The 21568-nt window shown below is 52.2% G+C and overlaps 1 protein-coding gene across 1 annotated transcript; it reads right to left on the reverse strand.

Annotated features, from left to right (window-relative positions):
- Positions 1-505: 505 nt before the first annotated feature.
- On the reverse strand, positions 506-20538 carry HDAC1 (histone deacetylase 1). Its single transcript, XM_054395491.1, has 14 exons — positions 20490-20538; positions 14246-14358; positions 13692-13809; positions 10284-10358; positions 7787-7925; positions 6780-6921; positions 5167-5259; positions 4738-4846; positions 4180-4320; positions 3522-3630; positions 3284-3414; positions 1451-1597; positions 1282-1330; positions 506-556 (listed from the first exon to the last, which is right to left on the reverse strand). Exons 1-14 carry the CDS (start codon positions 20536-20538, stop codon positions 529-531), a joined length of 1443 nt encoding a protein of 480 aa, XP_054251466.1. The 3' UTR covers positions 506-528.
- Positions 20539-21568: the final 1030 nt, after the last annotated feature.

The raw sequence follows: 21568 nt of genomic DNA on the forward strand, positions 1-21568 counted from the left end.
AAAACCCAACCAAACAAAAAAACCAAAACCTAAACCCAAAACAAAGGAAAAAAAAAAATCACCACAAAACCAAAAACATGGAGAGAAAGAAATCAAAACAAAACACAAAGAAAATTCATGGCCATCTTTCCACCTAACCTGAAATGCAGACACTACTACTACTTAAATTATTCTTTTTTTTTTTTTTTTTTTTTTCCCAAGGGTGGTTATTTTCAGAGGAGAGAGTAAAGAAAGGAAGTGATTTCTTTTCAAGACACACTAAGGAGGGCAGTGGAAGGCAAGAGAGAAACTTCCCAGGCACCGAATCTGGGCGGTGCAGGCCTGGTTGACTCCACAGATTCCTCCCACTCTGCTCCCAGTGGAGTGCAGCAAGGAATAATTTACAGTTCTCAAGTCATTTATAATATTTATATAGAAATATATACAGAAACAATATATAAAATAGAGATTCCTGTGGAATGGGAGGCAACCAGGGAAGCTAAGCTATGACAGCTACACACCGACAGCAACTGTCCAGCTGCAGTCCTCTTAGGTGGATTTTGTCTCTTCCTTCACCCTGGGGAAGCAAGCAGGGAAGAACTTGGGGTTAGATAAACACCTTGGGCTGTGCCCAAGCTTTGGTATCAAAGCAGAGCTGCAGCCTTAAAAATGCTGCTCATGTGGCACATCTTCATCTAAAGCCTGTGGTGCTCAGCCTAGAAAGGAGAAGGCTCCAGGGAACCTTAGAGCTGCCTTCTAATAGCTAAAGGGAGCCTGCAGGAAGGCTGCAGAGGGACTTTTCAGGAGGGTGTCTAGAGGCAGACCAAGGGGCAATGGTTTGAAGCTGAGGGAGAGCAGGGTTAGACTGGAGCTGAGGAAGAATTCTTCAGTAGGAGGGTGGTGAGACTCTGGCACAGGCTGCCCTGGGAGGCTGTGGATGCCTCCTGCCTGGGGGTGTTCAAGGCCAGGCTGGATGAGGCCTTGAGCAGCTGAGTCTAGCTGAGAGCTGTCCCTGGGCATGGCAGGGAGGTTGGAGCGGATGATCTCTGAGGCCCCCTCCAACCTGAGGTCCCATCCTGAGGTCCCATCCGTGTTACTGGATGAAGGCTCAGCATTTCTAAGCCTTTTCACCAAGGGTTCTGCTCTCCCACTGCTCTCTCAGGAGTGCTGTTCTCCACAGGCAAACTCCTCCCCACTACAAGCCCATTGCCACCTCTCTCCTCCAACCCCTCAACACTGGGGAGATGCCTAAAGAAGCAAAGGCAGAGCTGTTTGCTCACTGTGCCAGGGGACAGGGCTCACCCTTTGGGTTCTGCTTTCTCTTCTTTTGGTTTTTCCTCTTCTTTCTCTTCTAGAGAAAAAAAAAAACAAACAAAAAATACAAAGACACAGAGCAGTGCAGTAGGAAAGCACCTGCCAGACAAAGATCCAGAGGGCTGGGAGGGCTTCTAGTCCCAGCCCCCAGGCTTACCTTTCTTCTCCTCTTCCTCCTTTTCCTCCTCTGTTTTCACACGCTTTGCTTTCTTGAAGTTGGCGACGTTTTTGCGGCCTCCTTCCCCCTCGTCCTCCGAGTCAGAGAATTCTTCATCACAGGAGATTCTCTTATCAGAGTTGCGGACTGGGAGTGGGGAGGAGAGGGGAGCTCAGCAGATTTGGAACCACAGAATCATTGTGCTTGGCAAAGCTCTGTCAGCTCACCCACCCCAAGCGTTTTCTAGCTCTGCCAAGCCTGGTGCTGAACCATGGCCCTCAGCACCACATCTCTGCCTCTCTGAAACCCCTCCAGGGATGGGCATTCAACCACCTCCCTGGGCAGCCTGGGCCAGGCTCTGAGAACCCTTTCAGTGAAGAATTTTCTTCTGATGTCCAACCTAATCCTCCCCTGGTGCAGCTGGAGGCCATTTTTTCTTCTCCTGTCTTGTTCCTTGGGAGAAGAGCCCAACCCCCACCTGGCTCCAGCCTCCTTTCAGGGTGTTGTAGAGAGCAATGAGGTCTCTCCTCAGCCTCCTTTTCTCCAGGCTAAACAACCCCAGCTCCCCCCACCCCCTCCTCACAAGACCTTCTCCAGATCCTAAGGTGGAAGACACCAAGCACCAACTTCTCCAAGCCCATCCACACACTGGAAGGAACCAACAAAGCTTCCTAAGTCAGAATGAGGCCACAATAAAAACCATTTTCTCTTTCTGCCAGCTGGATCTTTTCACTCATGCCTCCTAACTGCCCATACCTGAGACCCAGGCTCAGGAGTAGGGCTTGGATTAGGTACCCTGGGACATCAAGACTTGACAGCAGAAGCAGGTTAACCAACCTCACACTGAGAAAAAAATCCGTCTGCCAGCTCTAAAGGCCACCAGCCAATCTGACTACCAAGCAGCATTTCCACTCCTGGGATCAAACCTTGACAGCCTCCCAGAAAGGATTCTGTCATAGCACCTCCATCACAGGAACTGTTGGAATTCTCACATCAGAGCCTGGGTTCTCCCAGTATGGAAATCATCTGGCAAAAGGGTCACTTCTCCAAGGGAAAAGGCTCCCAGCCCTGCAGTGCTCACAGTGTGTTACAAAATCAGTCAGAAAGGTGGGAGCTGATTCAAGCTGAAGGACTCCAGACTAGAAACCTAAGTCATACATCCTCCTTTCATTCCTAAGCTAGCTCAGCTTACAGCCTGCACATTCTAGGCCTAGGGAAGTTCTCCTCTCCCTCTACTCTGCCCTTGTGAGACCCCACCTGGAATACTGTGTCCAGTTTTGGGCTCCCCAGTTCAAGAGAGACAGGGATCTGCTGGAGAGAGTCCAACAGAGGCTACAAGGATGATGAAGGGACTTGGACATCTCTGCTATAAAGCAAGCCTGAGTGGCCTGGGGCTGTTTAGCCTGGAGAGGAGAAGGCTGAGAGGGGATTTGAACAGTGTCTGAGGGGTGGGTGTCAGGATGAAGGCGCCAGGCTCTTTTGGGTGGTGCCCAGTGACAGGAGAAGGAACAATGGGCACAAGCTGGAACCCATCCACCTGAACAGGATGAGAAATTTCTTTGGTGTGAGGGTGCTGGAGGCCTGGAGCAGGCTGCCCAGAGAGGTTGTGGAGTCTCCTTGAGACTTTCCAACCCCTCCTGGATGTGTTCCTGTGTGCCCTGCCCTGTGTGCCCCTGCTTTGGCCCGGGGGGTTGGACTGGATGATGCCTAGAGGTCCCTTCCAACCCCTTCCATTCTACCATCCTGTGATTCTCAGCTGACTTGCTCCTGCTCAGTGTTGGCAACCCAGAGCCCCAGCTGGGCAATGTGACTACGCCAGAGGAGAGCTCCTACTTGAAATGCGTTTCTCAGGATCTTCTTCCTCTTCATCTCCACTGTCTTCCTGAACAGCATCCTCAGGAATGGGCTGCATCTGGACCCCGGGGGCGTGAGGCAGCATGCGCAGGTTCTCAAAGAGACGCTGCCTAGAGCCGGGCAGGGAAGGAAGTGCTGAACACCTCTGGCAGCAAGGTGCCAGCCAGGGCTGCCAAGCCCCCAGCAGAAGGCTGGCAAGGAGGAACAAAAGACTCACTTGATCTTCTCCAGATACTCGTTGGTGTTCTGGTTAGTCATGTTGGAGGGACTGATGTGGAGCTTGAAGTCTGGTCCAAAGTACTCGAAATAGTCGTTGTATGGAAGTTCTGCAGGCAAGGTCGAAAGGAACAAAGACCAAATCAGCACTGGAGTGGTGACAAAACACCACAGACACATGGGAGAGAAAAGCCAGGTGTGGGAGCTGAAGCTCTCCCAGCCCACAGTCAGGTGAAAGCAGACAGTTAGCAAGAGTGCAGGCAAAGCTGACTTTGGCAGTGAGCACACTACCAGCATGACCAGAGGTCATCTCATTACAGCCAGCAAGGCTGCTGGGTGCCTTTGGCTGGAGGGCAGCTACAGGACTTGAATGCAAACAGGGGAGCAGCTACTGCAAATCAGGGAACCCAAAAGCTCTCCCACAGTAACACTGAAAGAGCTCAGAGTTGCAACCTCACTGGACAGCCTGTTCCAGAGTCTCACCACCCTGGTACCAGAGAACTTCTGCCTAAGCTCCAGTCTAACCCTGCTCTGCTTCAGCTTCAAACCATTCCCCCTTGGCCTGTCTCTAGACACCCTGATGAAAAGTCTTTCTCCAGCCTTCCTGTAGGGTGTCATTGTCCCTTAGTCTTGCTTGAAAGGCTCCTGGGGAGAATTACCATTGGGAATTTCAGTGTCCAGAGCCACAGCAGTCTCATAGGTCCAGCAGCGAGCCACGTTGCGGATGGTGTAGCCACCTCCTCCCAGCATCAGCATAGGCAGGTTAAAGCTTTTGACAAACTCCACACACTTGGCATGGCCTACACAGAAAAAAAACAGTGAGGAAAAGGTGAGAGTCTCATGGTGGAACAATAAACTTTTCAATGGAAGGCACTACCTGAAGCGGGGTACAAGAAATCCAGAGAGGGACTTTAGACAAGGGCTTGTAGTGATAGGAGAAGGGGCAATGACTTTGAGATGGAAGAGGGGAGACTGAGACTGGAGATCAGGAAGAAATTCTTGACTGTGAGAGTGGGGAGACACTGGAACAGGTTGCCCAGGGAGGCTGTGGATGTTCCCTCCCTAGAGGTGTTCAAGCAGGTGAGGAACCTGGGCTGGTGGGAAGTGTCCCTGCCCATGGCAGGGGGGTTGATCATTAAGGTCCCTTCCAACCCAAACCATTCCATGATATGAGTGATGCCAGTCTGACAGAGACACTGCATGGTTGGTTCTCTTACCTTTGATGGTCAGATTAAAACACCCCAGCCTGTCCCCTGAGAGAGAATCTGACCCACACTGCAGGACAACTGCACTGGGCTGGAATGTCTCCATCACTTTAGAGATCACCTAAACAAGAAAGCCCTTGTTACACACCCTCCCAGGACAGTGTCACAGCAACACAGTCACATCCATGGCAGCAAGTGACACGAAGCCATCCCTACTGTCCCCACAGCTGCTGACTCCCGTCTGCTCCCAACACTGAGGCTCTTACAGAGAGAAGCTCCCCGACGACAGGGCTGCAATTGTTAGGGTGGAATAGGGCCCTCAAGAATCTCATCAGAGCAAAGGGAATCAATCCACATCCCCCTCAAAGAACAGCTCCAGGAGCCACCCAGGGACAAAGCATGACCCACAAAGAACCACTCAGCTAAGATGTCTTCACTCACAGGCTTGAATATTGCTTCATAGGACTCATCGTCGATGCCGTCCCGCAGAGGATAGTTGACAGCATAGTACTTGCCCTTGCCTGCACCAATGTCCTGTTAGAGTGAGAGACCACAAGTCACCAGAGAATCCACAAAGGCTGCTCCAAATTAGCAAGGGAAGTCTGAGATTCCATCAGGATAATCCCCAGGTAAAGCCAGGCTCTGCTGGACCAACACTGCTCCTGGCAGAAGGCAGCCACAAGTCACTTGGCTCCAGCTGCTTTGGCAGAAGTGGAAACGTTTGGCCCTTGGTGCTCAGAGAAGGAAAATCTGCTACTACAGGTTGTTGTGAGTGGTCAGAGGAGAAAAAAAATCTACTACCTGTTGTTCTGAGTGGTCAGAGGAGAAAAAAAAATCTACTACCTGTTGTTCTGAGTGGTCAGAGGAGAAAAAAAATCTACTACATGTTGTTCTGAGTGGTCAGAGGAGAAAAAAAAATCTATTACATGTTGTTCTGAGTGGTCAGAGGAGAAAAAAAATCTACTACATGTTGTTCTGAGTGGTCAGAGGAGAAAAAAATCTACTACATGTTGTTCTGAGTGGTCAGAGGAGAAAAAAAAAATCTACTACTGTATGTTGCTCTGAGTGTTCATAGGAGAAAATTCTACTACGTATTGCTCTGAGTACTCAGAGGAGAAAAAGAATCTACTACTCCACATTGCTCTGGGTGTTCAGAGGGAAAAATCTACTACATCTTGTTTTGAGTGTTCAGAAGAGAAGAATCTACTACTACATGTTGCTCTGAATGTTCAGAAGAGAAAATTCTACTACTACACATTGCCCTCAGTGTTCAGAGGAGGAAAAATCTACTACTACACATTGCCCTCAGTGTTCAGAGGAGGAAAAACCTACTACTACACATTGCCCTCAGTGTTCAGAGGAGGAAAAACCTACTACTACACATTGCCCTCAGTGTTCAGAGGAGGAAAAACCTACTACTACACATTGCCCTCAGTGTTCAGAGGAGGAAAAACCTACTACTACACATTGCTCTCAGTGTTCAGAGGAGGAAAATCTACTACTACACATTGCCCTCAGTGTTCAGAGGAGGAAAAATCTACTACTACACATTGCCCTCAGTGTTCAGAGGAGGAAAAACCTACTACTACACATTGCTCTCAGAGTTCAGAGGAGGAAAATCTACTGCATGTTGCTCTGAGTGTTCAGTTTGCAAGTAGCTAGAGATGGCCATCTCTAGAGCCACTTTTCTTGAGCACAATCTCACCAGAAGGCAGCTAAGATGCTGATGTCAAAGGTTTGGGTTTGCCCAGGCCATGCTCCCAGAGCTGAGCCAGCTGCCCTCAGCAGCAGGATGTCCCTTTGAGAGCAGGAGAAGCCCAGAGGAGGCTGGATGGGGCTGTGAGCCAGGCTGGATGTGGCTCTGAGCAACCTGATCTAATGTGAGGTGTCCCTGCCCATGGCAAAGGGGTTGGAATTGGATGATCCTTGAGCTCCCTTCCAACCCTGACAATCCTGTGATTCTAGGAGCAGTGATTTTAGTTCAATTCCTGACAGCAAACAGATGGAAGAGGCCAAATCTGAGGTGGAATTTTCTGCCAAGCCTTTATCCTCACCCTCAGGTCCCCTGTTCCTGGGAAGTATTCTCCATACTTATGAAAGGACACCGTCATGACACGGTCTGTGGTGTAAAAGGCTTCCTCCACACCATCTCCATGGTGAATGTCAATGTCAATGTACAGCACTCTCTGGTGATACCTAGGATCAGAAAGGAGTCAAAATGCTGCATTTCACCAGAGCAGAAATTGTCTTCACCCAACACAGCAATTAGGAGGAGAGTGAGGAATGTGGTGCTGCTCCCCAAGACTGCAGAGCCACCAGGCAGCTCTCTCCAAACTAGAGGTAAGAAATTTCTGACACTGAGGGTGGTGAAACCCTGGCCCAGGTTGCCCAGAGAGGTGGGAGATGTCCCATCCCTGGAACTGTTCCAGGTGAGGTTGTTTGGGGTTCTAAGCAAACCACTCCAGTTGCAGATGTCCCTGCTGACTGCAGGGGCTTAGACCAAATTACCTCTAAAGGTTATTCCCAAACTCAAACCAAGATTCCCTCTGGAGCCCACAAGCAACAGAGCCATGGAGAACTGTGCCTTGGTCAGCAGTGGAAGAGAAGCACAGGAGAAAAATCAAGTGGCTTTTGCTGCTGCAGCTAACCTCTGAAGGCAAACTCAACTCAGTGCATTCAGATTCAGCCAGCAGACTGCATTTTTAGGCCTAAGCCTCCCACTGAGCTTTGCCTTGAGCCAAAAGCTGTCCCATATCACATTTGTGCCCCCTTTGCCAGGGTGGGTGGTAGAGAGAAGGTCCTAAGAGCAACCACACAATGCTCTGAGCCTTCTGCCTCTTGCACACTGCCACTGCTAGACATAACCCTTGGGGGCAGAGAGCCCTGCAGCCCACAAAGAGAGCTGATTAAACCCTCCTGAGAAAACATTGCTACAAAAAAACCCAAAACAAACAACAAAAAGGCAACAAAAGAGAAAAGACTGAGGAGGGAGGCAGTGAGAACTTGGAGGAGCAGCAGAGCAGGGAGGACAAACAAAAGGAGGCACTGGTACTGCCCATACTTGAGGAGCTCCAAGATAGCCAGGACGATATCGTTGACATAACAGAAGCCAGAGGCCTCTGACTTCTTTGCATGGTGAAGGCCTCCTGCCCAGTTCACAGCAATATCTGTCTGCTGCTTGTTCAGCTTCACAGCACTGGCTGTGGGGAGAAGAAGGACAAAATGTCAGCAGGAGAGCAAAGGCCCCATGGCAGAGACCCCGGGGGAAAGCAGTGGTGCCTCACGATCGCTTCGGTGTGTGGGTGGCAAAGCAGAAGCCCTGCCCTAGGCTGCAGCCAGAGGAGTGTGGGCAAGCAGGGCAAGAGAGGGGATTCTGCCCCTTGGCTCTGCTCTGCTGAGACCTCACCTCCAATCCTGCCTCCAGTTCTGGTGTCCCCAGCAGAAGAAGGACACAGAGATGTTGGAGTGAGTCCAGGGGAGGCCACAATGATCCAAGGGCTGGAGCACCTCCACTACAAGGACAGGCTGAGGGAGCTGGGGGTGTTCAGTCTGGAGAAGAGAAGACTCCAGGGGACCTAAGAGCTGCTTTCCAGTATCTAAAGGGAGCCTACAGGAAGGCTGCAGAGAGACTTTTCAGGAGGGTGTCTAGAGACAGGAGAAGGAGGAATGGTTTGAAGCTGAGGCAGAGCAGGGTTAGACTGGAGCTGAGGAAGAAGTTCTTCAGCAGGAGGGTGGTGAGACCCTGGCACAGGCTGCCCAGGGAGGCTGTGGATGCCTCCTCCCTGAGGGTGTTCAAGGCCAGGTTAGATGAGGCCTTGAGCAACTAAGTCAAGGTGAGAGATGCCCATGGTAAGGAGGTTGGAGTAGAGGATCTCTGAGGTCCCTTCCAACCTGAGCCATTCTATGAACCAAAAGGCAGGGGGAGAGAAACACAGGCTCTGTTCTGCCTGCACACCCTGTTCCGTGCCTCCTGCTTTGCCTCACAGCATGAAACCTGCACAATCAGGTCCACAGCATTCTAGAGAGGGTCCTGGATGAGGGCAGTCTAGTTCCCAGTGCCCTCAACAAAAGATTTTAATGAAGGGTTTTATCCACCATATATGTAGGTCAGCCATTCAATACCCATTTAGGCAGAGAAAATTCTCTTCCCCTTAACCACCCCCCCCAGATATCCAAGCCTCCCAGGAACAAAATAATAAAATGATAGATTCTGTGAACCCTCCAGCTATGGGGACCACAGAGAGCACTAAGCAACTTCAAAACCTGCTGCAGTCAGTGCCTGTAGGTGCAGCTGAACAGGAAATGAAGACGTCTGGATGGCACTGTGGGAGTAGCAGCCACAACATTCACGCCCAGGCACAGTGACACAGTCAGTCCCAGCAGCACTCCTTCAGCAACAAAAGCATTTCAAAAAGAGGGAAAGCTTTTGAAATGTTGCAGCTTTCAGGGAGGCTTCGTGAGATCTTTTAGCTTCTATTTTGCCTGCTGTCCACAGACAGGGGCTTCCTGGCAAAGCCAACAGATAAAGGAAGCTTTTTCTTCCTTCTCCAGGTTATGCCTGCTCACAGTCTTGGGGTTTTTTTCCTCCTCTGTGAAGCTCACATTGATTTTTTTTCCTTTAATTAAACCCCTGTTGCTGCTGTGGTTTTGTTAGCTCTGTCTCTGGCCGTCTTGTTCTACCAATTCCAGAGTCCTTCATGCATTCCAAGCATCTCCTGGGATGCATCCCCAGCAGCTTGGGCAGCAGGTGGAGGGAGTGGATTCTGCCCCTCGGCTCTGCTCTGCTGAGACCCCACTAGCAGTGCTGGGGCCAGCTCTGGAGTCCCCAGCACAAGGAGGACATAGAACTATTGGAGAGAGTCCAGAGGAGGCCATGAAGATGATCAGAAGGCTGAAGCACCTCTGCTGTGAGGCCAGGCTTGAGAGAACTGAGGCTATTCAGCTTTGAGAAGAGAGGAGAGGCTCCAGGGAGACCTTAGAGCAGCCTTCCAGGATTTGAAGGGGGCTCCAGGAGAGCTGGGGAGGGACTTTTGACAAAGGCACGGAGTGACAGGATGAGAGGTGATGGGTTCAAAGTGGAAGAAGCTGGACTGAGATGAGACATTGGGAAGAAATTCTTCCCCATGAGGGTGGTGAGGCACTGGAACAGGTTGCCCAGAGAAGCTGTAGAAGCTGCAAGCCTGGAAGTGTTGAAAGCCAGGTTGGATGGGGCTCTGAGGAAGCTGGTCTGGTAGGAGATGTCCCTGCCCATGGCAGGGGGTTGGAACTGAATAATCTTTAAGGTCCCTCCCAACCCAACCCAGTCTGAGATTCTATGATTCACTGAAGAATTCCAGACTAGTGGAGATAAGCCTAACAAATGTAGAGGGATCTGTCTGCATGCAAGCCTTGAACTCTCACACAGGAAGGAATCTGGATCTGATTATTAAGGAGTCAGAAACAGGTTCCCAGGGCCTCCCCACCACCACCTACAACAATTTCTTTCGCAGCCAGAAGCAGCTGACAGACATCTGCTGAAGAGGAAAAAAAAGGAAAGAACAGAGGAATTGTGAGCTTACCAACAGAGCCTCCAGCAGAGAGCTGACAAAACTCAAACAACCCATCAAACACAGGGCAGTCTTCCCCAACATTAACTGGAAAAGAGCACAGAAGACTTGGTAAGACAAAACTACCAACAAATGGCTGACTTCAACCCACCCTGGCTCAAAAAAAGTTACCCAGGGGAAAGTAGCTTTAAACAACAGGAGCTTTAAACAACTAAACAGCACAGCCACATGCTAACAAAATCAACCTGGAGAGGCAAAAAGTTTGCTGCTGCAAGCAAGATGCTGCCAGGAGCTCTGGTGAGAGCCACACGCCACCTACTGGGGTGTGCCAAGAGGGATGCCAAAACCAGTTGATCCCGTTGGAAAATGAGTGGGCAGAGAGGAGATGCTATCAGTGAGGCTGTGTAAGACCAGGGCACATCCCCAGCAGCAGCTCAGGGGCTGTTTGTGGAGCTTCCAGCAGCCTGCTCTGCTCCAGCAGCACAAACTGATCACCACAGGCACACAGGAGGCCAAAGCAGCCCTTGACTGCCTGCTGTGGGCCCCACTGCAGCTCTGCTGCCCAGCTACTTGTGCCTTCTGGGGGATAATGGTGATGTTTCTGAGCACAGAGCTGACACTCAGCTCCATTACACAACCCCAGGGCCAGCAGGGAAGGGTTCAGCTCCTGTTTCCTGCTCTGTTGCTGACAGGGAGTTGAGAAAGCAAAAAGTGGCAGTGGCGGGGGAGAAAGTGGGGAGAGAGCAAATACTGAGGTGTGCTGGGCAAGGAGTTCATACCCACATCTGTTCTGTTACACTTCACACTGTCAGCCAGGTTGTAAGGTCTCAGCAGTGCTGGAATTTTGGTCTGGATACATTTTGACTGTAAATAGCTCCACGATTAAAAATAAACCCCAGCAACAACAGGCTTGTGTGGAATCTCCCTGTGCTTTTCCCAATAAACCTCACAAATAACCTGTGTTCTTTGGAACATCTGTAGAACGTTTTCTTCTGTGCTTAATGAGAAAGGCACAGCTCTGGCAGCAGGAGGAATTCCTCAGTGTCCAGACTCCACAAAGGCTGTGTGATAAAGGAGTCTGAAGGGTCCCAGTTAGGGACAGGGATCTTTGAACAGGCCAATCCCCATCAGGACACCCAGAAGGAAGCAATTGTTCCTGCTTTCCAGTTGCTTCAGCAGGGCAGGGCAGCTGGCAGAGTCTGGATAATTCACTCACAAAGGTGGTTGGAAGCTTTCCCTCTTAAGTGAGGAGAATTTCAGTCATCCATTTCTGGGCACTTCCCATCACCACAAATTAAACTTCTCACCCTTTAGGTTCCAGAGCAGCCCTCCAAATCCTGAGGCAGGCACCATGCCACCAGCAGAATGAAATGAGAGACTGTTCATTAACCTTTACAGCCCCTCAGAACTTTGTGGGCTGCACTGGCAGCATTTGAGGGCATCCCTCTGGTGTTCCTGGCAAAGCCAGGAGCTGCTGCATAAACAGAAGCCAGTTGGGCTCTTTTCCCAGCAGGAGATCCAAAGCAGGCAGGACTGCTGAGAAGGAGTATTAATAACAGGGGGTCAATCCCTTGACTTCTCAGCACAAAGCCCTGGTGGAAGATGAGAGGCACAGATGGCTCCTTCCTCCCTGCAGTGGGCTTTGCATCTGGGAGAACCCAGCATTAAAGGTGGAAGCAATCCTAGCAGCTATCCTTCCCTCAAGGGAAAGCTCAAGGAAGCACCAAGAGGCTACAGAGACCTTAGGAGAGGTGAACTTGTCTCCTCTAGCCCTAATCCCTGTTCTGAGCCTCCTGTTGTACTCTCTAGCTCCACAGAGGCTGCTGTTTCACAGGCTGAAGGACCAGCAATGTCCTCTGCATGCTTCAGGGTGATTTTCTTAGTTTTGCCTCTTCCTTCAAGTAAAAATAGGTTCTGTGGCAGAACATGGAGAGAAAATGTTGACTAGCAGAGAGAGCTGAGTGGGTGTTTATGAGCTGTATCTGCTCCAGGGGTAAACAGTTCAGCCTGTGTAAATGTGTACTTTGGTTGGTGTCATTTGGTGGATCATTTACTGCAGGAAGCCTTTCCATGTCTATTACTCACATTACCCATTCCTCTCACTTGCTTGTGCCTCAACATCTGTCCCCTTCAGCTCATTCCAGCTTTCCAAGTGCCTCCACTTCAGACTTGAAGCTCATATTTCTCCTCAATTGAAGATTAAACTTCCTCCACATCAATGAACCCCAAGGGCCTTTTTTTTTTTTTTTTCTTTTTTTTTTTTTTTTTTTTTGCTGCTCTCGAGGATTGCAGCAAGACCAAAATGCTGTTTAAATGACCCTCAAGGCTGCCCCACTCTGTGTCTGCAAAAATCTAGCTGGTCACAGTCATGGTGACATCAGCTCAGAGTTGCAAAGAGACCCCACCCCCCCCCCCCAAAAAAAAAAAAAAAAAAAAAAAGGGTTCTGGAATATTAAAGTCACCATGAAAGAGCCACTCCATGGATAGGTTGGAAATAGAGATTAAATCAGTGAGGATGTCCCTGCTCACTGCAAGGGGGAGAGGCTGAGGGAGCTGGGGGTGTTCAGTCTGGAGAGGAGAAGGATCCAGGGGGGACCTTAGAGCTGCCTTCCAATGCCTGAAGGGATCCTGCAGGAAGGCTGCAGAGAGACTTTTCAGGAGGGTGTCCAGAGGCAGGACAAGGGGGAATGGTTTGAAGCTGAGGGAGAGCAGGGTGAGACTGGAGCTGAGGAAGAATTCTTCAGTGTGAGGGTGGTGAGGCTCTGGAGCAGGTTGCCCAGGGAGGCTGTGGATGCATCCTATGGGTATTCAAGGCCAGGCTGGATGAGGCCTTGAGCAGCTGAGTCCAGCTGAGAGGTGTCCCTGCCCATGGCAGGAAGGTTGGAGCAGATGATCTCTGAGCTCCCTTCCAACCTGAGCCATTCAATGACCCTAACACAAAGTGCAGAGGTTAGATTGTGCATCTCTGCCCTTCCTGACTACCAACCTGTCACTGCCCTGAAAATCCTTCAGAGTGACTGCAGGGTTTGGACACAATTGCTGAGTTGTTTTTGGGGGTTTGGTTGGTTGGTCGGTTAGTTTAAACTTACTCAACCTTTTCCCCCCTCAGTACCCCTGGTTCCAGGTAAGCAGTAACACAAAGCACGTGCAGCTCATCAAGGGAGTAGTTCAGTTGTCTCTGAGCTAGGAAGGCAATTCAGAAGAGTTTCCATCAAAGCAAGACCACAAGAAGACAGCCAGGTCAGAAGGTTTTCCTGGGACCTCTTTTTAAAATGTTTGATTTACCAGAAAAATAAATTACAAACAAACAAACCAGAACAAACCAAGCCAGGAGAAGGAGAGTTTGCTGTGGCTCTTCTTACTCCTTTTATCACCAACCTCTAGACCCACAAATGTCACAGCACTATGTGCATGGCTTACATCTCTGCATCTGCTTGCTGTACTCAGACATGTTGTCAGGGCGGATAGACCTCAGAAATTTGATGTAGTCATCACTGTGGTACTTGGTCATCTCCTCTGCATTTGCCTTGTGAGGGCGCTGCAAGGACAGGAAGAGAGCAAGGCCTGGTTTGCAAACACTTCTCTCTCCCCACTTTTTCCCACCCCCAACCTCAGATTTACTCCCAGGGACAGGCCAAACACTCCAACCAGCAGCACTAAACAAGAACTTATTCACAAAAGCAAGGATGCCACTAGTGGAGACTGGAATGGGTCACACCAGGGACACATCAGCTTCTCAGCCTCCAAAGCTTGCCTGGAGCAGAGAACATCTCACTAGGAGCAATCAGAAGAGAGCAGAACCATCTCAGCACAACTGTTTGGGGTTGGGTCTTTTTTTTTTTTTTCCCCCCTTTCCCTATCTGGTTCATCAGCAGAGAACTTACAAGTCTGAAGCATCCCAACTACAAACCTCACAGACACCTAAACGAAGACCTTTCAGAGAGATTTCTCTCCACCACCAGCCCTACACTTACATATATCTCCATCTTCCTGTAGAGGCCATAGTTCAGCAGAAGGTTGTGAGTCATCCGGATCCTGTGGGGCTTCATTGGATGTCCTTGGCCATAATAATAGTTTCCAACATCACCTGGGAGCAGAAAGGATTTTGTTACAGCAAGGAAAACTCTGGATCCCTTCAAACACAACCACAGCTGAGCCACAAGAGCCAGCAGGACTCAGAGATCTCCAGAGGTCCCTCCCAACCCCTAGCATCCTGCGATCCTGTCATCAGTTTATTTGTCCTTCAGCAGCACACAGAGGATGGAGTCTCTCATCTTGTTTGCACAGGTATCCCCAGGGATTCAGGGAACTTTATCCTAGACTCGAATAGGATGGCCATTTGGACATGAGAATATGGTCCCACCAGGGATTTGATTTGTAATGCCAGTTCTGAGCACAGGCAATGAACATCACACTGAACAAGTTAAGAGGAGGGAGCTCCAGCTTGCTGGGGCAGCAGGAGCTTTGGGCACCACATCTGTGTGTCCTCCCCCTCAGCCAATGTCAGCTCCCCACCTCCTCTCCAGGCAGTTCAGGTCCATGACATCTCACATTTACAGCTCCCAGGTTTCTCCTGTGAAGACAGGCTGAGAGTTGGGGCTGTTCATCTTGGAGAAGGCTCCAGGGAGACCTTAGAGCAGCCTTTCACCACTTAAAGCGGGGCACAGGAGAGCTGGAGAGGGACCTTCCACAAAGGCATGGAGTGACAGGATGTGGGGTGAGGGCTCCTAACTACTAGAAGCTCGATTTGGATGAGATACGAGGAGGAAATTCTTCCCCCTGAGAGTGGTGAGGCACTGGACCAGGTTGCCCATGGAAGCCGTGGAGGCTCCAAGCCTGGAAGTGTTGAAAGCCAGGTTGGATGGGACCTTGAGAAACCTGATCTAGTAGAAAGTTGGAACTGGATGATCTTTTAGGTCCCTTCCAACCCAAAGCAGCCTGTGTCTTGGTGATTCTCTGAGCACAAACCCACACACCAAGAGGCAGGGGAGTTCAACCCCAGCTCAGACAGTGACTCATCAGACCAAGCACTGAGCTGCTTTGCCTCAGTTTCTCACCTATTCACCTAGCAGACAGCAGCTACAAAGCAGATAATCCTGTCAATAAGCAATCACCAGCAGAGCTTCTCCATCTTTTTCACCCTTTATCCTCGCTTGAAATCCTTCAGAAGCAGCCCAACCCCCCACCAACACGAGGAGCAAGCCTAAGGGCACCAGCATCAATGAAATTCCCTTCCTACAAACACATCCCAGGGGTCATCTCCCCACGTGGATTCCCTTCTACCTAGCAAAAGCTGAGCTCAGGCTCAGCTCCCACAGCAGGCACTGCTAATTGGGATTTTTTTTTTCCCTCCCCCTTCCTCTTCTCCCAGGGTACCTTTTTTTATCAAACTTAGGGAAAAAAAAAAAAATTAACTTTCAGATTTCTGCCTCCTGCCTGATTTGGCTGCAAGAGGCAGAGACTCCAAAGCTGCCAAGAGCAGGGAACAGCCACACAATATGGCACAAGCTTCATTTTTCTTGGGGAACCAGCCCAAGCCATTGATGCAGTTGTACAAACTCCTGATCAGCTTTGGGAGCAGGAGGCTCAATCCAGTCTGGGCAGTGACTCACTTGGGAGCATTCATATTTCATCATCAATCTTAACACTCAGGAGGAGCTGCTGCTTCCTCACAGCACCCAGCTCTAAGCTCTTCCTCCTCTGGCCTATTTTCAGTCATAGGAGATACAAACAGTACAAATCCCACACCCAAACAACTCTGCTGCTGGAGGTTATCCCATCCATGGCCTGAAAGTGTTCTTTACATGAAAGTATTTTCCTGGGCAAATGGCCCTACAGCAAAATCAAGTTAAATCAAGCTTTGGAGAACTCAAGAAGAGATGCTCAAGAGCTTTTTCTAGCAAACACAAGCACAGAACTACGGGAAGCTTTGAAGAATCATCATCTTCCTCCTCAGCTCAGGCTGTCAGCTAAAGGCCCTGGGCAAACCTTGGCTTCCAGAGCCCCTTTGTGTTCACTCTGCTCCACACATCCCACCACGAGTCCTCCAGAGCAGCAGAGGAGTTTGTCTGCTCTTGGATGTCAGGGCAGATTAAGAGTGTGTGAGCCTAAGAGAGGCCTCATCCTCTCTGGGAGGGTTAAGCAAGACCCTGCACTGGGAGCTAATAAAGGAGAAGTTACTGTTCACATTCAAACCTGCTCACAGACCATCAGCACCCCTCAGGATGTCCATGAAGGACTCTCAAGACACCAAACCACCTTTCCCCAACCTCTGCATCCCACTTAGACCCTTCCCTGCAGTTTAGGTCCCTTCTCCAGGAGAAGATGCCCCTCCACCATCTGAAACGTGTGGCTCAAGGATGTCTACACAGAGAATTACAGAATGGCAGGGGGCTGGAAGGGATCTCTGAAGATCACCCAGTCCAACACCCCTGCCAAAGCAGGGGCACACAGGGCAGGTCACACAAAGACATCCAGATGGGTTTTGAAGACTCCACAACCTCTCTGGGAAGCCTTCTCCAGGGCTCCAGCACCCTCACAGCAAAGAAGCTCCTCCTCACTTTTGAGGTGGAACCTCCTGGGTTCCAGTTTGTGTCCACTGCCCCTTCTCCTGTCACAGGGCACCAGGACAACAACAAAGAGATTCACGTGGCTAATAAAATGAGAAGATTCTGCCTGACAGCCCCTTTAAATCTGCCAGGGTCACCTCCCCCAGCCCTCTGTGCCCATCACCCAAAAGCACCACCCAGCGACCTCCCTTGGGGGAATCACTGCACTGGATTGTGCTGCTCCAACCCCCCCTGTGTGGAAAATCAAAGACCCCAACACCCTGGCCTCCCACAACTGCAGAGGAGGCCTTCCCCAACAATAAAAGCACAACTTTCACCCTGGGACAGGCTGTGGATGTTTGCCAAGCTGCTCGTAAAAGAGCAGTGGAAGGAGAGCACTGAAGCCTTGCCACAGAGAGAATTAGTGAGGGCAAAAGCAGAGCAGAGCACAGAAGGTTGACTTCATGTAGCTGCCAAGCAATAAGGGCTACCAGAAGAGAATCTCTGTTTGGGCTTTGCCCACCACACCATTGGTTATTCCAAATTTAAGGCATCATTAATTGCCTTCAGAGGTTCCAGCTTGCTCACAAACTGCACAGCCTCTTTGTGAAGGCATTATATCCCAAGGACAGGGAGAAGTTTGGACACAGAGACCTTTTTTTTTTTTTTTGTCATCACCCTCCCCCCCACCCCCAGCATCCAGGTTGTGTGAACATGTAAAGCATTCCAGCACTTCCCACTCTGTAGGTCAAGACAAGGCATCTTCAGGCCCAGGGCTCCAGCATCCCTTCCCATCTTGATATTCATAGAATGGGTTAGGTTGGAAGGGACCTCAAAGCTCAGCCAGTTCCAGCCTCCTGCCATGGGCAGGGACACCTCCCACCAGCCCAGGTTGCTCAAGGCCTCATCCAGCCTGGCCTTGAACACCTCCAGGGAGGAGGCATCCACAACCTCTCTGGGCAACCTGTGCCAGTTGTGAGACAGTGTCTCCTCACCCTCACTGCCAAGAATTTCTTCCTCATCTCCAGTCTCTACCTCCCCTGCTCCAGCTTCAATCCATTCCCTCTCCTCCTGTCACTCCCAGCCCTTGTCCTAAGTCCCTCCCCAGCTCTCCTGGAGTCCCTTCAGCTCCTGGAAGGCTGCTCTGAGATCTCCCTGGAGCCTTTTCCAGGCTGAACAGCTCCAACTCTCTCAGCCTGTCCCCATAGGGGAGGGTCTCCAGCCCTCTGATCACCTTTATGGCCTCCTCTGGACCTGCTCCAGCAGCTCCACATCCCTCTTATGCTGGGAGCACCAGGTATGGTGGGTGTTGCACAGAGATCAGCTGTGTGGTGAAATCAGGCTCAGTTCCACTGCACCCAGAGCTCTGAACCAGCCTCCTCCTCCCCATCCTGCCCTCCTGAAGACACTCTCTGAGTCAGAGACCCTGCAGGACTATCACACCACAAGCTGCAAACCTACTGCTTCACTTCTTTTCCTTTGCCAACAGGCCTGACACATACAGCTTGGACACTGAGCACATCCACATCTCAGGGGAAAAGAAGGTAACAAGAAGTTTGTTTTATTTGATTTCACAGGCTAAAAACCACGACAAAACGGAGACTTGCACACCACCTTTCACTGAGTGATCACAGACTCTGTTGAAAAGGAGCCCACCCCTCACCAAGGCACCAGGTCACCCCTCCAAAGGTGGTTGTGAACATCCAGAGAGAACACAACCATGAGTTCTGCCACAGGGTAGATGCAAGGAAGCCACAGAAGATACCTAGCATGGGGTTTGGCCACTTCTAACACCTCATTACTTCCCTACCCCAACAGAATGATGATAGAGACCCAAAGCACTGCTTCCTTGGCCTCAGGACAGGAAAAAATAAAAAGAAAGCAGTCTCCAGTCCAGCCAAGTTCAGAGCCAGAACTAAACAATGCTCCTAGACACAGGAACTCCCTACAAACAACCACGCAGGCAGTCTGGCTCCCAATGCATCTGGGTTTGGCCCCTGCTTCACAGCAGCAACACCACTGACCCAAAGGGAGCTTCAGGAGTGCCTCTTCCTCTGGACATGGCTCGAGGAGCTTTCACCTCCTTGCAACCCACTCTGCCCCCCAGCACCTCCTGCAGTGTTCCTCATCCTCCCAGTAACCTTCTTGAGCATCTCAGCATGGCTCCCAAAGCCCCCTCTTAGCCTCATGCCCCTCTGCTCAGCCTGCACCCTTCACAGCCTTTTCCCACCTTGAGTCTCCAGATTTCCACACCTCCCCACTCCTATTCTGCTCATCTCCTCCCCGATGCTGCTTCCCTATTTTTCCTCTTACATCTCCCTTCCTCCCCTCCAGTGATCCCCATATCCTCCCCATATCCTCCCCACAGCCTCCTCTCTCTCCCACTCCTCCCACCCCACTGTACTCTTAACATAATCCTGCCCCCAGCCCTACTCTGACCCCTACACCCCTATTGCTCCCTGCAGCCCCCCAGCCCTTCCCTCTGTACCCTCAATATCCCTTCCTGCACCCCTCAATGTAGCCCCCAGCCCTCCTGTGTTCCTCAGCTCCTCCAACATCCATTCCTGCACCCCTCAATGCAGCCCCCAGCCCTCCTGTGTTCCTCAGCTCCTCCAACATCCATTCCTGCACCCCTCAATGCAGCCCCCAGCCCTCCTGTGTTCCTCAGCTCCCCAACATCCCTTCCTGCACCCCTCAATGCAGCCCCCAGCCCTCCTGTGTTCCTCAGCTCCTCCAACATCCATTCCTGCACCCCTCAATGCAGCCCCCAGCCCTCCTGTGTTCCTCAGCTCCTCCAACATCCCTTCCTGCACCCCTCAATGCAGCCCCCAGCCCTCCTGTGTTCCTCAGCTCCCCAATATCCCTTCCTGCACCCCTCAATGCAGCCCCCAGCCCTCCTGTGTTCCTCAGCTCCCCCAACATCCCTTCCTGCACCCCTCAATGCAGCCCCCAGCCCTCCTGTGTTCCTCAGCTCCCCAACATCCATTCCTGCACCCCTCAATGCAGCCCCCAGCCCTCCTGTGCTCCTCAGCTCCCCAACATCCCTTCCTGCACCCCTCAATGTAGCCCCCAGCCCTCCTGTGTTCCTCAGCTCCCCAACATCCCTTCCTGCACCCCTCAATGCAGCCCCCAGCCCTCCTGTGTTCCTCAGCTCCCCAATATCTATTCCTGCACCCCTCAATGCAGCCCCCAGCCCTCCTGTGTTCCTCAGCTCCCCCAACATCCATTCCTGCACCCCTCAATGCAGCCCCCAGCCCTCCTGTGTTCCTCAGCTCCCCCAACATCCATTCCTGCACCCCTCAGTGCAGCCCCCAGCCCTTTTTCCCTCAGATCCACCCTTCCATTCCCCAGCGCAGCCCCCAGACTGAGCTCCCATTGCCCCTCCCAGCCCCCTCCGTGCAGCCCCCAGCCCCACTACACTTCCCAGTGACCCCCCCACACAACCCCATCCCCCCCTCCTCTGAGCAGCCTCCACCTTCGGAGCCCTCCCGTGACCCCCCCATCACCTTCCCCCATCCCACCCCCCACACCTGACCCCCAGCACCTCCCTAGGACCCCTCCCCTGCCCCCCACCGCCCTCCCCACCCCCACCCCCGCCTCCACGCCCCCTCCCCCCCGCAGCGGGCCCGCCCCCCTCCCGCGGGCCCCTCCATCTCCCACAGCCCCTCACCGTCATAGTAGTAGCAGACTTTCCTCTTGGTGCCTTGCGTCAGCGCCATTTTCCTGCCTCCCCACAGCCACGGACCCCGCGCAACCCAACCCCGCCCGGCCCTGCCCGCCCCGCGGCCCGAGCCCCGCCGCCCCGCCCGCCCCACCCACCGCGCTGCCCTCAGCCTATCGGAGAAAGGCGCTCCTCCCTCGCCTGCCTTTTGACCAATAGGAAAGGGCAGCGGCGGGCGCGGGGGAAGCAGCAGGCTAGGCGGAGCGGCGGGGTGCCTGGGCTGGGCTGTACCACTGCCCGCGGGGGCGGGGCCGCGCGGGTTGCACCATCGTGGGGGTGCGCGGGGGGGGAAGGAGGGGAGCGGGGGACGGACAGCAGGGAGAGGGGCCAGGTGGGCGGGCGGAACCATGGGCGGGGTGGGGGGATGCCAGGTGCAGCTGGACCAGCCGCGGGGAGGGGGGGAACAAGCAAGGTAGAGGTCTCCCGGGGCGCCCCCGCTTATCCCCCCTGGGGTGGGTGAAAGGGGGCGGTGGGAGAGGGGCCTCAGGCACCCTCAGCAGCACCCCGGGGTGGGGCTGGTGTCAGTGGGTGCCACCCTCCGAGGGCAGCACCCCATGGCGTCCTGGTCTCCCCCTGGCCTCAGGCTGCTGCAAAGGGCTTTTTTTCCCCAAGACATGGTGGTGATTGTGGGATGGGTCCTGCAAACGCTGTGCAGGGAAAGAGAGCATCCCATGGCCAAGAGCTGGGGTGGCCATTGCTTGGGGAGGGGGATACGTGCTGTCACCAGGGTGATGCAGGAGGCAAGACCCAGCCACAGTGGGGTTTGGGGGGCTGGCAGCTGGATTTGCTCCCGGGCAAGCTCAGTGTGGGGGGCACCCACTGAGCCCCACACAGCTCCACCAGAGCCCCCAAGGCATTGCCAGCCCTCCGCTCTTTGGAGTCACTGCGTTGGCTTTGGCCATCCATCAGCTTCTGAAGGGAATGAAATCCTCCGCTCCAAAGATCTGAAGCCTCCAAAGATCTGAAGCCTCCAAAGATCTGAACTGCTTCAAATCTTTACTGCTGAGGTCCAGGTCTGCCACTGTGTC

Source organism: Indicator indicator, chromosome 33 (genome assembly GCF_027791375.1).
Source record: "Indicator indicator isolate 239-I01 chromosome 33, UM_Iind_1.1, whole genome shotgun sequence".
In the NCBI taxonomy this organism is placed as follows: Eukaryota; Metazoa; Chordata; class Aves; order Piciformes; family Indicatoridae; genus Indicator; species Indicator indicator.